We start from the raw sequence: 17,888 nt of genomic DNA, 5'->3' as shown, positions 1-17,888 counted from the left end.
TAAAACAAATTTTCTGCCCAAGACAATCTGGAAGGTCAACAGGAAAAATCTGTTGCATGAGGCTAAGAGAGGAACGCAGTCCAGCACAAAATGTGCTAGCACAGACCAGGCCCCAGCAAACCTGGATCAGGCCTCAGGGGATTGAATCACTGACAGCTATGGTAGTTTCTAGACTTCTCAACCTTCAGACACCAAAGACAACTTAGAAGGTTAGTAGGAAAGGGCTGTCACACCTGGGTGAGAGAAGCGCAGTCCAGCCCTGGCCCCAGCAAACCATGAGCAGGTCTTGGAAATCATCAGTGGTGGTGGTACTGGTGGAAGTGGCAGCGGCTGCCCATAGATGGTAAGGAGATAGAATAACTCATCAGAAGGAGATTACAGGGGTCTCTTTGCTGGCACTGAGGCAGGATTCTCTTGCTTTGCCTGTGCCTCGATCTGGGTTGCAATCCTGGGGAGCAATCCTGGGGTGAGGAGGAGCACTGGCATGGTGGAGTTGTGGTGGTGGAGGAGAGGGAACCCTTCTCACAGTTCCAGGGCAGAAAAGAGTACTTGTGGTCACTTACAGACCAAAGCACAGGCCAGGAGAGGAGTAACCACCTCTCCTCAGATCATACCATCTTGGAAGAACTGAAAACTTACAGATCCCTAGAAGTATCTCTGAAAACAACTGCACAAAACCTCTGAAGCCTGGGACACTATACCCTACACACTGGAAGCAGAGCCCTACCTTAACAAAGAATGAAAAAGTTAAGTAACAGACTGGGAAAATGAGCAAACAGCAGAAAAACTCAGACCATAAAATCTTACTTTGGTGACAAGGAAGATCAGAACATACAACCAAAAGAAGACAACAAAGTCAAAGATATATCAAAAGCCTTCAAGAAAAATATGAATTGGCCTCAGGCCATGGAAGAGCTCAAAAAGTATTTTGAAAATCAAGTAAGAGAATTAGAGGAAAAATTGAGAAGAGAAATGGGAGTGATGCAAGAAGATCATGAAAAATGAGTCAACTGCTTGGTTGAGGAGACCCCAAAAATTCTGAAGAAAATAACACCTTAAAAATAGACTAGATCAAATGATAAAAGAAGTCCAAAAAGCCAGTGAGGAGAAGAATGCCTTAAAAATCAGAATTGGTCAAATGGAAAAATAGGTCCAAAAGCTCACTGAAGAAAATAATTCCTTAAAAATTAGAATGGAGCAAATGGAAGCTAACGATTCTATGAGAAATCAAGAAATTATGAAACAAAACCCAAAGAATGAAAAAATAGAAAATAGTGTGAAATATCTCATTGGAAAAAACAGCTCATCTGGAAAATAGATTCAGGAGAGGTAATTTAAAAATTATTGGACTACCTTAAGGCCAAGATAAAAAAAAGAGCCTAGACATTATCTTTCAAGAAATTATCAAGAAAAACTGTTCTGATATTCTAGAACCAGAGAATAAAATAGAAATTGAAAGAATCCATCAATCATCTCCTGAAAGAGATCCCAAAATGAAAACTCCTAGGAATGTTATAACCAAATTACAAAGTTCCCAGGTCAAGGAGAAAATATTGCAAGCAGCTAGAAAGAAACAATTCAAATATTGTGGAATCACAATAAGGATAACACAGGATTTAGCAGCTTCTACATTAAGGTATTAGGGGGCTTGAAATATAATATTCCAGAGGTCAAAGGAGTTGGATTAAAGCCAAAAATCACCTACCCAGCAAGACTGAAGTGTAATCCATGAGGGGAAAAAATTGATATTTAATGATGTAGAGGAATTTAATGCATTCTTGAGAAAAGACTGGAACTAAATAGAAAAAACTGACTTTCAAATAGAAGACTCAAGAGCAGCCTGAAAGGATAAATAGGAAAGAGAAATCATAAGGGACTTATTAAAGTTGAACTGTTTACATCCCTACATGGAAAGATGATATTTATAACTCATGAAATGTTTCTTACTATTAGGGTAGTTGGAGGGAATACTCACACCTGCTCTGCACCTCCCTCCTCTTCCCTCCCCCCATGCATGGAACAGAGTGAGTTGAATATGAAGAGATATCTAAAAAAATAAAATTAAGGGGTTTTCTGAGAGGAATGTACTGGGAGAAGGAGAAAGAGAGAGGTAGAATGGGGTAAATTATCTTACATAAAAGAGGCAAGAAAAAGCTTTTACAATGAAGGGGAAGAGGAGGGAGATGAGATGGAATGAGTGAACCTTACTCTCATTTAGTTTAGCTTAAGGAGAGAATAACATACACACTCAATTGGATACAAAATCTATCTTACTCTACAGGAAAGTAGAGGGGAAGGGAATAAGAAGGAAGGATGAAAGAGAGGAGGGTAAATGGGGGGGGAATAATCAGAAGCAAACACTTTTGAGGAAGGACAGGGTGAAAGAAGAAAGAGAATAGAATAAAGGTGGTGGGAGGAACAGGATGGAGGGAAATACAGTTAGCAGTAGTAACTGTGAAAAAAAATTGAAGCAAGTTTCTCTGATAAAGGTCCCATTTCCCCAACATATGGATAACTGTGTCAAATTTGTAAAAATAAGAGCCATTCCCTAATTGATAAATGGTCAAAAGATATAATCAGTTTTCAGATGAAGTAATTAAAGGTATGGATAGCCAAATGAAAAAATATTCTAACTCACTATTGATTGGAGAAATGAAAGTTAAAACAGTTTTGAGGGACAGCTAGGTGGTGCAGTGAATAGAGCATCAGCCCTTAAGTTAGGAGGACCTGAGTTTAAATCTGACCTCAGATACTTGATATTTAACTAGCTGTGTGACCTTGGGCAAGTCACTTAACCCCAATTCCCCCCTCCAGAAAAAACCCCCAAACAATTCTGAGGTACTACCTCATACCTATTAGATTAGATAGCAGGACAGAAAAGTTAAATGACAAAAGTTGGAGGGGATGTGGGAAAAATGAGACATTATTGTACTGTTAGAGTTGTGAATTTACTAAACCATTCTGTAAAGCAATTTTTAACTATGCTCGAAACCCTTTGATACAACAATCCCAGTACTAGATCTGTATCCCAAAAGAGATAAAAAACAAAAAGGAAAATGACCTATACGTACAAAAATATTTATTGCAGTTCTTTTTCAAGGAGTAAAGAATTGGAAATTGAGGGGATGCCCATTAATTGGGGAGTAGTTGAATAAGTTGTGGTATGTAATTGTGATGGAATACTATTGTACTATAGGAAATGATGAGCAGGATATGGGTTGATGCAAAGTGAAATATAATGGGTACAAAGTAACAACAATATTGTTGGATGATCGACTGTGAATGACTTAGCTATTCTCAACAATACAGTGATCCAAGACAACCCTGAAGGACTTAGGATGAAAAATGCTATCTATCCCCAGAGGAAGAACTGATTGTGTCTGAATACAGATTGAAGCAGCTTTTTTTTCATTTTATTTTTCTTGAGTTTTTTAAATCTGTGTTTTCTTTCACAAAATGACTATTATGGATATGTTTTACATGACTACACATATATAACCTATATGGAATTGCTTGCCTTCTCAATGAAGGGGGGAAGAATTTGGAACTCAAAGTTTTCAAAACAAATGTTAAAAATTGTTGTTTCATGTAACTGGGGAAAAATTAAATACTAAATAAAAAAATAGATTTGAGAATTATCTTTCCAGATGATTATATAGGCTTAAAACTGGTTGTGATTAATGGCAGTTCTTTTATTAGAAAACAGCATTCATTTTATTTACCTTAACATGAATAAAATAAATAAAATCAGTTATCTAATATAAAAATGACGAAGTCTAGAAATAAAATTAGAAAGTGTCAAGTGGAGACTCCTGACAATTCTGACAATCAAAAAAAGTTTGAAAGCTACCTGTTTCATTGCATAATTGTCATCAAATGAATTCTGAGTATTACATAAAATTGTAGTATGCTGTGTTAAAGATATTTTAAAAATAGATTTGATTTGGCACTTTATTTGGGAGTTTATTTACAGTGTACTATAGTTAAATTTAGCATAAACCTTTTATAACATATTAATTTGTAATTTTTTCTTCCTTTCTTCATTTCCAATACTAAAACAGGCTAAGAAACACCAGGCCTTCCTAACAGAGATGAATGAAAAGAATGTGAAAGAGTTGGAGTTGCTCTTAGACAGCTTTGCTGGGTCTGGCCAGCGGACATCAGGTTAGTTGAAGGTATAAGATGACAGATGCATCTGTCAATGTTCCAAAGTCACTACATTGTGGGAATTCTGCAGATGCCTCTTGCAGTCCCTCTTCTCAACATGCTTTGATTTGATGACATGATAAGAGCAGTTCTCACAGCAGTCAGTTGGCCTAGCTGGCTGAGAAAGGGTGACGGAATGTGGACCTGCTGTTGTCAGCCCAGAACTTGATTTACAAGTGCCGGGGTGTATATGATTGGACAGAAAAGGGCTCACTTGCTGTGCTCTGAATCCAACTGAGAAAAAAGTCCTTACAGTATACCTGCAAGGGGAACAGATGTTTTGATTGAACCGAGCCAAATTTTGAGGCAACCTTCAACAACTTAAAGGTCACATATTCAAAAAGGTTATGTAGGACACAGGATTTAACACTGTACATGTTCTATACTGTTGCTTTCTAGCCAATTGTCATATCCATTTTCTGTATTTGTATTCATCTTTTGTGCAGGTAAGTGTACTTGAGTGAACTTTTAGTTGTATTAGTCCATCTTAATAGCAATAGGAATATAAAACTATATCAAATAGAGATATTGCAAGAAAATGTAAAAATCAATATAATTATCTATCAAATGAGTAGCAGATTTATAATAACACTACAATTTCCACTTTTCATATCTTTTTCCTTAAGAAATAATTATGAATTTTATAATAATGTCATAATTTTAAATTATTCATCTTACTTATTTTCTTCTGTTACTCTGGCAACCCAAAGTTATTTCATTTGTCTTATATTTCAGTTGCATTTCTTGACAAATCAGGTAAAACTAAAAAAAAAATCTTTGATGTTTGAAAAAATTGCTAACAGGATTAGTTACTTTCTAAAGAATGAATGTAATATTAAAGCAGTAGATAAGTTCCTTTAAGTAGTTTGGAAATTAAAAAAAAAACTTTGTTGTTTCCATGTTTAAAAACTAAAATGGTTACGGTTTAAGAGTGTGTAGCCTTTATTTGGCTCTGCAAATTCTTTAGATGATGGTACTATGTAGTATATTTAATTTTGTTTCATCTTGCCTAGTTTCTTTACTTTTACATTTTAAATTGTGATTTAATTGAATTACTAGATATATTTTTCTCATTCATATTTCCAAGAAATACCAGTGATTTATAGGTTGATATTGTGTAAAAAGCAAAGAATAATGCAAATGATGTAATAAATACAGATGCCTAGCTTCAAGAGAATTTTATTCTAAGTGCTATAATTTCCTTTATAGAAATTGTAGAATGTTTCTACAATTATAGCAATTATAGTTTTCTGGTTGATGTGTCATTTTAATATAGGGATGATATCTTTTGAAATTGTTATAGTAGTATTTTAGCACGTCTTCTTACTGATTAGTAATATATATAATTTGGATCTGCCTTTATAGTTGACTTTGAAATGCCAAGAATCATGTGGAATATATTCTTTTACTCTTAAGATTAATTGATTAAAAATCAAGTAATGAATTGTCATTAGTAAACTTGAAGTATGAAGGCTCTACTCTCCATTAAATAAAAAGGCCTTTCCAATTTCTTCCTTTTAATGCTATTCTTTTTAAAGTCCTTATTTTCCATTCTAATTTATTATAAAAACTTCTCTATTTTGGTCAGGAAAGAGTTTTAACATCTAAAAAATATTATTTGTTCCAATGACTACTTGTAATGTAAACAGGGTTGGTGATTCAACCAACTTGTTGTTAGTTATCTTCATTACTTGATTTTTTAATACTTCATTTAAAGTAATTTACTATTAATAGTTTTCCTATATTGTATTTTCATATAAATAGTTGGGGGTATATATTTCCTCTTATTAAAAAGATTACAAAGAGAGGCATATTGAAACACAAAAAATGTATTGGACCTTCAACATTAAAATTAAATTTTCTATCTCACCTTGTACAGCTGGTGGTACTCCTGTGCTGTCTCAGAATTCTTGTATTCTTTTTCTCTTACCCAGAGAGGGTCTAATGGAGTATAGAGATTGCAGAAGTGCTTAAGACTACCACAACCATGACCCTCAATTTCCTTTCTCCTCACGTGGAGAAATTAGGAAAGATTAAGAGGATTTGTAAGGTGGCGAAAGAGGGCTTCCCAGGGCCCAGTTTAGAAGAGCCTGGCTACAATTCTTCCAGAGTTAAGTACATTTTATGAGTGTGTGACCCTAGAGTAAGTTAGAGGTAGTTTTCTAGGCCCCTGCAGGGTGCTTTCTGGGAGGAATACTGGTAAACCCTGGTAAGGGCTGCCTTTCTGTTTGGCCAGCTAGTTCACTTTTCACTCTGTTACTCACAGTTCAGCTATTGCTTCCTTGAGAATGTGAAATTTATCCATTGGACATTTTCATGGTAAGTATTTCTAAAGACACACCTCTTTTCCCCAACAGCCACCAATTACTGCTGATTCCCATGGCAGCAAAATCCTTCCCAGTCACTTGGTTGGAAATCTAGAAGCCATAATTGGTTTGATCCTGCATCTCCAATCCAGTTACCAGGGCTTGTGGATTCGTCCATTCTTGCATTCTCTGTTCTCTCTCTTCCTTTCAGTTCCCATTGCTATCACTGTAGTTTAAGCTTTTATTTCACCTATAGAGTAGCAGAATAATAGCTAATATTTACATAGCATGTTGAGGTTTCTAAACCTTAACGTGCTACATAAATATCAACTATTATTATTATTTTACTTTGCACAGGCTGACCTGTGGTCAAATTGGCCTACTTTGTTAGTTCATGGAAAATGCTCTCAACTTCCTCACTTCTTTTCCTTTGTTCAGAATCTGTCTTCCCTCACCCTCCCTCCCATCCCCACTTTGGGGACCAAAACGATATTGCTATGTTGGGATTATGTACAATTGTAGCTAACTGAGGCTGATCGGACTGTTGTGAACTTGGAAGTCATTACCACAGGTCAGGCACAAAGAGTCCATATGAAGATTTGGAATGGAAATGTCTCTACATTTGTACATCTCACATTTCTTTTGAACTACTGCCGTTATGCTTTGCTCATAGAGCACAGTGCTTTCATTGATATGGGCATGCCATGTTGGATGGTGATGTGCCAGTGTCTCCCATTTCTCACAATCAATTCTAGAGTTTTTCAGAGGGACCTTGAGATTGTCCTTATATTACTTTTTTTTAATTTTCATTTTTAATTACAATTGTACAACAGACCATTTTATTCTTGCATCTTTTCAATGGTTTCTTCCTTATATTTGCCCTTCTCCTTTCCAACTTGTCGGGATTTGGTTTTACACTCAAGAATCTTTTTGCAATCTTTGTCCAGTTTTAGTCTGGTGATAACTACCTTACTAGGGTGAATTCCCACATGGACAGTTGTGCCATTAGCTTTTTCGCGTTGTACACGCTCAATGTAGATGACATATTTCTTTCTGTAAACCTGAACTACCTTGCCAATTTGCTGACCTTTGTAGTGTCCACGAACCACTTGGACCTCGTTGTCCTTCTGGATGGGCATCGAGCGCACGTTGTATTTCTGCCTGAGCTCCTTGGAGAGCGGGGACGACATGATCTTGCGCCAGATGTGCGAGGGCGCATTGAAGTGTCTCTTTCGGTTCTTGCTTCGGTCCGAGGTCACGAAAGGATTAAACTTCATTTTGGCAAGCGGGACCAGCCGAAAAGAGCCTTATATTACTTTTTCTGACCTCCAAGTGAGCACTTGCCTTGTGTGAGTTCTCTTTAAAATAGTCTTTTAGTTTTTATTTTTGATCATCATACAGTATTCTTGTTGCTATGTTGCTATATGTACAGTGTTCTCCTGGTTCTGCTCATTTCACAAAAAGAAATGCTATAAATATTTTATACATACAGATCCTTTTCCTTTTTTAAAAATCTTGTTAGGGTATATACATAGTAGTGGTATTACTTGGTCAAGGTTCTGCATGTTTTTATAGCCCTTTGGGCATAGTTCCAAATTGCTCTACAGAATATTTGAATCAGTATACAATTTCACCAACACTGCTGCATTAGTGTCTCAATTTGAGCACATCCCCTCCATTGTAGTAATCCTGTGTTTGGCATTTCATCAGTGTGGTGAGCCCATCAGAGTTATGCTGTCTGCAGTAGAGTTTGAATGCTTGGCAGTTCAGCTCTAGAAAGAACCTCAGTGTTCCAGTACCTTGTCTTGTCTGTTGATCTTCAGAATCTTCCTGAGATAATTCAAACGAAAGCAGTTTTTCTGGCATGGTGCTGATAAGCTGCCCAGGTTCCATGGGCACAGTGCAATGGCTCTGTAGATTTTCAGTTTGATACTATTTTTCCTCACACTTTATTTTGGAACCTCTTAAATATTGAGCTAGCTCTGGCAATACATGCATCAGCTTCATCATCTGTGTGGACACCCCTGGAAAGCATGCTGCTTAAGTAAGTGAACTTATCCACAGCATTCAAAATTTCTTCATTGGCTGTAACTGATGGTTCCAGGTTTCATGGGGTGCTGGATGATGAAGAACCTCTGTTTTCTTGGTCTTAATTGTCATGCTAAAATGAGCACAGGTGGCAGAGAATCAATCCGCACTTTGTTGCATCTCACTCTCAGAGGCTGCATTAAATGCACAGTCCTCTGTGAACAGAAAGTCATGCACTAACTCTCCCTCCACTTCAGTCTTGGTTTATAGTCTTTTTAAGTTAAACATTTTGCTGTCTGTATAGTAATTGATCTTGATGCCATTTTTATCCCTATTGAAGGCATTTGAAAATATTGCTGAAAGAATCGTGCTAAAAAGCATGCGAGTAAGCACACAGCCCTGCTAGTCACTCCCTTGGTGACTAGGAAAGCACAAGAGTATTGTCCGTTATCCAGAACCTGTGCAAACATGCCATCATGGAACTGGCATCTAATACTGAGGAACTCTAGGCAAACAAATTTGGCCATGATCTTCCACAAGCCCTTAAGATCGACAGTATGAAAGGCCTTGGTCAGATCAGTGAACATTGTGTACAGACCTCTGTTCAGCTCCTGGCATTTCTCCTGGAGTTGCTGTACAGCAAACACCATGTTGACCATTCCTCAGCCCTTTCTGAAGCCACACTGGATCTCAGGTAGAAGATCATCTTCTAGGGGAACAATCAACCTATTGAGGAGGATTCTGGCAAAGGCTTGCTGGCAGTGACTTAGAGAAAGACACTCCTGTGATTGTTACAGAACGACTTATTTCCTTCTCTTTTATATAGATGGACAGTGGAAGCATCTTTGATCTCCTGTGGGATAACTTCCTTTTGCCATGTAACATGGAACACTTCAGTCATTTTTTGTATGAGCAATAGACCCCCTGCCTTGTAAATTTCTGCCATTATGTCATAAGTACTAGGTGATTTGCCACATGAGAGGGGTCTGATAGTATTCAAAAACCTCATCGTTAGTTGTTAGAAAGGGATTGACTTCAGCCTCAGCTATGTAGTTGGTGGCTTCAGTATTGATTGATGACAGTCTATTGAGAACATTATGGTTCAGCTCCATCTCTCCATGATCATGTCTTTATTGTTATTCAATGTGGCTCCATCAGCACTAAGTAGTTGAGATGCACCATAGGGCTTTGGCCCATAAATAGCCTTCAGGCATCATAAAAGCCCTTTGGATTGTTAATATCAGAATCCTGCATCTCTCTAAACTTCATTTGAACTTTACTTTTGATGGAGTCAAATGTTGCCTTCTTAGAGATGTAAAAACTGTCTCTCTGGTAAAGCCTGTGGAGTTCTTGTTTTTCATGTAGTAATATTGAATTTCCCCATCTTTTTCATCGAAGCAGTCCAGGTGTTTGTGAATGTTGTGGCCCAGATAAGTAAATGTGGCTGTACATTAAAATTCTGAAAGCTGCCCATTCCTTTTCTGCTCCACTCTTGCCAGCCTTGTGTTGTATCAGCTTTCCCTCCAAGTTAGCAACAAACTGTTCCCAGTTAGAGAAGCATTCTAATCTGTTGACATGAAGTCTTCTGGTAGTTGTCTTGCTTGGGGCTGCTGCTTTTGCTGAATGTGAATATTTAGCGTAGAGAAGATAAGTCTGTGATCAGTCCAGAGCCTGTACTACACATTGCCTTCATCACTGACATCCTGTATGTCTCTTCTTACAATGACATAGTCTATTAAATGCCAATGTTTGCTGCTAGAGTGTGTCCATGAAGTTTTATTGAATTTAGATAAATGCAAAACAGTGTTGGTGATGAGAAGGTCATGAGATGCACTGTCTTCAAGAATGGGTGACTGTTGGTGTTACTGTTTCCGACTTTATTCCTTTCAAGGACTTCCTGCCATATCTGATACTCTGTGCCTACTCTTGTGTTAAAATCACCCAGAATTATAAGCTTGTCCTCTTTTGGCACATTAATGATGAACGTCTCCAGGTCTTCATAAAATTTTTCTTTGCCCTTATCAGAGTTCATCATGGTGGGAGTATATGCACTGATGATGTGACGTGTAAGTGTTTTGTGTAAGTGGTAATCACATTGCCATGATCCTGTCATTGACTCCTTTTGGGAGGCATACATTAAACTTGTTGACTAGATGAGATTTAATTGCAAAACCTATGCCACCTTCACGGCACACTTCATTACAGTGATCACTCAAGAAAAACATATCCAGCTGTGAATTTGGTGAGCTGGCCTACATTTGCCAGCCTTGTTTCACTCAGGGCTGCTATTTGGATGTGATACCTGCCGCATTCTCTTGCAAGAAGAGTTGTTTGGGGGTGGATAGGTGGTGCAGTGAATAGAGCACCAGCCCTAGAGTTAGGAGGACCTGAGTTCAAATCCAGCCTCAGACACTTAACACTTGCTATCCATGTGACCTTGGCAAGTCACTTAACCCCAATTGCCCTGCTTTCCCCCCTCCAAAATAAAAGCAAAAAAAAAAAAAAGAAGAGTTGTTTGTATTTCAAGTTTTTTGGATTTCATATTGTTCATAAGTGTGCACACATTCCATGTAAAAATGGTGAGTGGAATCATCTTTGCAAAAGTTTTTGTACATCTTTCGGTGGCAGGGTAGGATCCCTACATGCCTCAATAAGCAGGGTAGGGTTAGGTTAGGTGAAGCGGACAATTTTTAGGGCACCTTTTTTTAGCCCCTTCCTCATGCCAGGAGGTAAGCAGTATTGTTATTAAAAAAGGCTGCTCAGATACTCAGGGAGATGCCCAGTCCCACTTAGTAAGAAGATGATCCTATGGCCTGGGCCGCCTGTATGCAGGGTTGTGACCCCAACTCCCAGTGTATCCGCAGCTTCTGCTTTGTCATTTACCTGAGCCAGAATTATGTGAAGTTGTTGGCCCCACTCTCTTTTCCAGTCATTGAAGTTGATTAGCAAGACGAAAGTAAGGATGACAAAAGTAAGTCTCAGGATGCAGTGGATGCCTTTGGCATCTTTGATGTCCCTTCAAGTTCTAGAAAGCCATAGTGTCTACTTTCACCACCTTCATGGACAGTTTCAAAATATTATTCGCCTTTGCCTTTTCTGCTAAATGAAGTCTTCATATGCTTGGAGTAGATAGTCCTCTCATTCACCAACATGTTTGAGTCCTGTTTGTTACCCTCAACCTGTTTGGTTTCCTGGAGTGTGGCTGCTGTACATGCTACAGCTCCTTGGAGCCACAGGTGACAATAGGGTGTCAGGTGGACCCCAAAGGTGGATAAACAGTACTGAAAAAGGTTTGGCAAGTCCTCACACCAGAGGTACTAGTCCTTCCTTAACACCCTGTATAACCCAGAATTTGCTAAATTAAAGCCAAAAAGAAAGAAGTAACTAAGTTCTCCCGATCAAGGCCTCTAATCAGGCCTTCCTTCTTCAAGGAAATGTCAGAAAAATACATAACTCTATATCCCACCCAAACTCCCATCCATACTTAAAAATTAAGTTGCTAGTATTAACTTTATGTGGTACTCTTTCAGTGCTATTTGCAGTTTAAATAAAGAAACCTGAAGAAAGCAATGCTTCAATGGAATGAATTCCTTTTAATTGTAGAATTTTAGGTACTTTGCTGCTAATTGGAGGGGAGGTGGAGAGATTATTTTGTACAGTGAACAGTAAATTATAATATATAAATAGTGTTAGTTGAGAAAAAATCCAAACCTGAAAAAAAAGTTTTCATATTGTTTGGAATAGGGGTGAACTGAAAAAGGTGTTGCCTACTCCCCTAGCCCTTGTAAGTTTTTCATTATATAGAGTTCAAACAAGGTCACAAGGACATTACAGCTTTATTGGCCAACACACCAGCAGTTTCCAGATATGGTATGTAGGTTCATTGAGATGTGTATCAGCAGGTAATTCCAAACATTCCAGTAAAATTTGGGCAAAGTTTCTCCCCACAATAAAGGACATTACAATAAATTTTTTCCTCTTGATAGCCACCTATTTTGCTTCCCTAGGCTAGCCCTTGGTACAAATTTTGAAGAGAAGTTGGCCTCATATAACATAGTAGGTGTTATTCCATTATTTATTTGCCATTTGCCCTTCCTATTACATATATCCAATAGAAGTGAATAGAGTTTACCAGCATCATACACTATGTGTCAAAGGCAGAACTTAACTCCAGGTTTTTCTGGCACTGGGGCTTGCTCTCTTAGAGAGACATCATGTTGTCTCTGTTAGGTCTATAAATTGTAGAACAGGTTATAATACTAATTTGCATCATTAGAGGCATTTTCCTCTTTCAGAGTTCCCTAACCTAATGAAATCACTGGTCCAGTGTTTCAAAAAGATTAAATATTGTATGCTTCAAGCTAAATGGGAAAAATAGAGGCAATTAAATTTAACATATATAAAAAGTTTTTCTTGTACATTTCTTTTTTTCTTTGCTTTTTGTAGGAGGGAAGGTAGGGCAATTGGGGTTAAGTGACTTGCCCAAGGTTACACAGCTAGTTTTGTGTTAAGTGTCTGAGGCTGGATTTGAACTCAGGTCCTCCTGACTCCAGGGCCAGTGCTCTATTCACTTCGCCACCTAGCCACCCCCTTCTTTTACATTTCTTAAAATTTTCTTTTAACACCTCTTCAGTTTCTTTATATCTTAAATTAATGCAGGCATAGCCCGTCTAAAGATTACATTGGCAAATTTGCTCAGCAATAGTATCATTAATTCATTATGATTAAACTCCACGATAAAGTAGTTAAATCCAGATGTAACATTTTTGACTCATCCCCTGTATAATATTTATAACATTTAAATCCATGTTTATAACATGGAACTGGCCTTTTCACTTATCTTCCCTGCTCCCTATAACCCTGTGTCACATATGAGTGAAATAATAACAACTAGAATTTATATATTTATGTTTTAGGGTAATAAAGTTGTCTTATTTGTTTCAGTTCTGTTTATAAAATTGCGTTATTTATTGCAATAATCCTGTTAGATATGTAGGTTTGGTAGTATTAGCCCCATTTTGTGAATGATGAACCTGAATTTCAGAGAGGTGTAATGGGAATTTGAAGATCTGTCCCCTAATAGGCTGAATGTAATCATATGGAGCCTTGGTGGGAGGAGTCTGCTGAAGGGTGGAGCAGAGCCCACAGGAAGCTGGGAGTCAGAGCAGTTAAAGATGGAGGGAAGAGAAGACACACCCAGAGAGACAGCTAGGCTCATGAGTGTTTGTTTGTGGGAAGGCTAAGGGATGGTGTGGCTCTGTGCTGCATTGTGGTGTATTAGCTTCTATGTTGCTATGATGGATTTGGTTTCCTGTTGTTGGGATTTGGTTTTCTGTTGTCTGAATAAATATTTTGCTTCTGTCTTCTATATGGAGAGTCTGTTATATTTTGCTGTTGAGCACTATGCTGGCATATTCACAGTTACCGTCAGTACTGTGAATATTTTGTTGGCATTACAAGAGGCCAAGTGTATTGGTTTGTGGCCATGAAGATAGTTATGTGTCAGGAGCAGAATCAAGCCTAGTTATCCCAACTCAAAGACTGCTGCTATTTCCATTATATCTTATTGTCTTTTAGGAGCTGGAACAATAAGTCACAGATACTCAGAATTGGAAGGTTTGAGAATCCCTCCCACAGTATCCTCAATAAGTGACCATCTAGGCTTTACTTGAAGATAACCGATTATTGGCTGTTTTGTAGGTTGTGCATATACACACACACTTATGTAGGTATACATATGTATGTATGTGGAACTATATGTTTGTATGTATGTATAGGTATGCAGCTTACAGAAAATCTGTTTTTCCTTTCACCTTCCCCCAATTATTGCTTTAAAAAGTTGATTAGCCATTTTTACAGTTATCTTTTGAGTGCCGCAGATTCCTCACTAGTAATATTTTTGCTATTGTAGCATGACATAGTAAATAGACAATCAGCATTGGAGTTGAGAAAATCTGGATTTGAGTTTTGCTTTTGACAAATAACTAGTTTTGTGACCACCAGTGGGACATTTAACCTACCTGTGCTCTACTTGACTCCCTAAAACTATAATTTACAGATGACTTAGAGTGTCCAGTTCAATAAGCTTTTGTTGAGTACCTGTATTCAGGGTACTTTGCTAGGAGCTGTAGGCGCACCAACAAAAACAAAAGCAGTGCTTACAGTAGAGTCCTCAATCAATTTGGAGAAGAGAAGTACAGTGATCTTGGATGAAGATAAATGTCGTGTGATAAACGTAAAGAATCAAACGTACCTTTGGGCTTATGTGTAACACAAGAGCTAGTTCAAAATCAAGTATGTTAACATCAGTAAATGATTGAATCTAACGGTTAAGGATTGGGAGGGAGGGAAGAGGAAAGGAAGAAGGATTGAGTTTCTCCTTCCTCACTCCAAATTGACCAGGTTGCAACTTTGTGAACTTCAAAAGGCAGAAAGATTTGGAATTCCTGTTGGTAGTAATGTCTACTAAAGCTGGTCATTGTGTCCTTGAAACAACAGTGGATGATAACAGTGTCTGTATCTGGAGCTGAGAGCCATCTTAAGGACAAACTAAACCCATGAAGACAGGTAGCTTTAGTATTCCACAAAAGTATTGACTCTCAGAGCCCAGCAGAGGACTCCACCTTAGGGGGAACTTCATAAGGACTCTATCAAAAGAGAAAAACTTGGAACACAGGTGTCACATGTGTGGCTGGCAGTCCTCTTGAGTGCCACCAAACTGTATGAAAATGTAACTGGGAAATATTTGGTAAAATAAATAAAAATGCAATAAAATAGAGAACATTAATAACATTTTAAATAGATAACATTGTAACAAACTCCCCTCCCCCCACAAAAATAGAAAACGTTTTAAACCAAGTCAGTATGCCATCTTGAGGGATTCTTGTGTATACTCTGGTTCTACTTGAGTTTGATACTAACTTAGAAACCAGGAGCTGTGAATTTTCCTTTTCACCATGTGAGTTCTCTAATTTTGAACCCAATCTCCCTGGGGACCTCATGTATATAGAAGAAAGTATATCCCCAATTTGAGAAGCTATTTCTTTATCAATTACCCTTGTTATACCTGCTTAGCAAATACCCTTTCTAAAAGCTAATTTTGTCTGGCTTTTAATAAGTGAGGACCCCTTCTGTAGGGCCTTGTGAGTAATGGTACTTGAAAACCTTAACCACTCAAAGTTACCCTTAGAATCCCAAGAGATGACATAGTATCTGCCTTCTGTGGACCCAGGGATAATTAGAGTTGGGGAGTAGCCCCAGAAAGATCACTAGAAATGCTTAGGTCATCATAAATCAACCAACCAATACATTTTTATTAAGTACTTATTTTGTATCAAGCGTTGTACTCAGAACTGGTGATACAAAAAAGGGCAAAAACAAAAGAAATATATGTTTTCTCAAAGGGCTTACATTTTAAGAGAAGAGAGAGCAAGAAAGTAAGTGCATACTATACACACACACACACACACACACACACACAGAGTATATGGAAGGTTTGTAGGTGGGGGACTGCAGAGGGCCTCTTGTAGAATGTGGTATTCAAATAGAGTCCTTAAGGAAGCCAAGGAAACTGAGTGAAGGTGAGGAGGGAGAGCATTCATACCATGGAGGACACAGTTAATGAAAAGATGAGGAGATGGAAGATAAAGCGTCATGTACGAGGAAAAGCCAATAAGCCAGTGTACCTGTACAGAGTATAGTAGGAGGAGTAGGAAAGGGTCAGGTCATGAAGAACTTTAAATACCAAACAGAAGACTTCTTATTTGATCTTAGAGGTAATAGGGAGCCACTGCTGTTTATTGTTGATTAGTAGATGACATAGACAAAATTACACTTTAGGAAGATTACTATGGGAGTTGTGTGGATTGATGTGAGAAGAAAACTGAAGCAGAGAGACTTCTCACACAGCTATTGCAGTTGTCTAAACAAGTTGTGAAGAGTTTGTGCAAGGTTATGGTGGCTGTGTGAGTGGGACCAAAGGGGACATCTGTATTACATGCTATGAAAGTGAAAATGACAAGATTTAGACTTAATTATAGAAAAGTAAAATATTAATATAGCTCATCATTTAATAGATTTAAAAACTATTGACCATACTGCATTAATATTTTGAACTGTATTTGACCATGCAACACTGATTAAAACAACTCAGCTAAAAAATGTAGTTTGAGGGTATAATAAATGGAAATATACATATTTGTACAGTGAGTGTATCCGTTTTAAAGAGTTTTAATTGAAACATGATGTAGGTCTGTGTAGATAATAGCATTTTGATTGTTTATTTTGGATAGTAACTCAAGAGAATTTAAAGGTTGAAGGATATTTCCAAGCATAATAGAAAATTATGTGCACTTGGGCTCAGAAGTGATTTATTAAGTAGATTGAATAGTAAATTATAACTAGCCTGACTGGTCAAAAATCCTAAGAACCAAAGTGTACTGAAAAAAGGAAAAGAAACTAACCTTTAAATATGGAATATTTATTTAGTTATATGCAGAAGAACAGGTGCATGGCAAATTATCAATCACTGACAAATAGGAAAAAACAACAGCAGCATGTGGACTTCATCAAGGCAGAGTAGCTTACATACTTACATACTGCTACTTTATAAACTTTAATTTCACCATTTGTTTTAATGGGATAGGAAAATATGTCTACACAATGTAATGCCTTGGAGAATAACATTACTATTCCATGTTCCATATTGTCATTGCAGCCTTCTGTAATTATAATGTCTCTGTTACAGTTTGGTTAGCTTTTGTCTTCCTGTGACTTGAAGGGCTTTATTTTCATCCTCTGTTTTTCTCCAGGCGTCCACAAGGACGAAGTTAAAGCTCCCAGCTTCTCTGTTGTCCTTGAGACTTTGAGGCGTACCTTGACAGATTACCAGAACAAGCTGGAAGATGCATCTAATGAGGTAATACTTGCACTGTTTGGCTCCACACACATAGCCTTCGGCCTGCGTAGTACATATTCCTTACTTGTTACAAAGGTCAAAAGATTGAGAATGTTGAATTGACAGCTTCAGTGATAGCAAAAAAGAAATATTCTCTGTCACAGCTTTTTCTTTGAGGTTACCCTAAAGTAATATGTCACGAATTTAATTTTCTTATATAATCCTAAACTTTCAAACTTTTAATTATTTTCTGTTTCTTAACATTTTCTTCTTCTTAGTTTATTTTTTTTGAAAGGGTTGCCAGTGATTTAAACATATAAAATAAAGGATCTAAAAATCATACATCTTCAACTGGAAATTTAGAAAAATAATATCTGTTTTAGTTCATTATTGAATAAGAATTATGAATTGTTCCATTCTATTTAGTACATCATTTAGGAAAAAAGGGGGAG

General features: G+C 37.5%; 2 protein-coding genes across 2 annotated transcripts in view; one reads left to right on the top strand and one right to left on the bottom strand.

The window, feature by feature from the left end:
• CCDC171 (coiled-coil domain containing 171) overlaps window positions 1–17,888 on the top strand; it is a 555,758-nt gene that overhangs the window by 231,757 nt on the left and 306,113 nt on the right. The window contains exons 12-13 of the mRNA XM_069090675.1: window positions 4,062–4,164; window positions 17,351–17,457. Of these exons, the coding sequence (XP_068946776.1) occupies window positions 4,062–4,164; window positions 17,351–17,457 (210 nt within the window). The remainder of the gene's footprint in view (window positions 1–4,061; window positions 4,165–17,350; window positions 17,458–17,888) is intronic.
• On the bottom strand, window positions 7,297–7,818 carry LOC138163111 (large ribosomal subunit protein uL24-like). The gene has a single exon (XM_069090566.1). The coding sequence runs from the start codon at window positions 7,787–7,789 to the stop codon at window positions 7,352–7,354; it is 438 nt and encodes a 145-aa protein (XP_068946667.1). The 5' UTR covers window positions 7,790–7,818; the 3' UTR covers window positions 7,297–7,351.

The sequence above is a fragment of the Petaurus breviceps genome, unplaced genomic scaffold, assembly GCF_028583685.1.
Source record: "Petaurus breviceps papuanus isolate PSGF00001 unplaced genomic scaffold, PetGlider_PUasm1.0 187, whole genome shotgun sequence".
NCBI lineage: Eukaryota > Metazoa > Chordata > Mammalia > Diprotodontia > Petauridae > Petaurus > Petaurus breviceps.
This window is presented reverse-complemented; position numbering and strand designations above follow the sequence as displayed.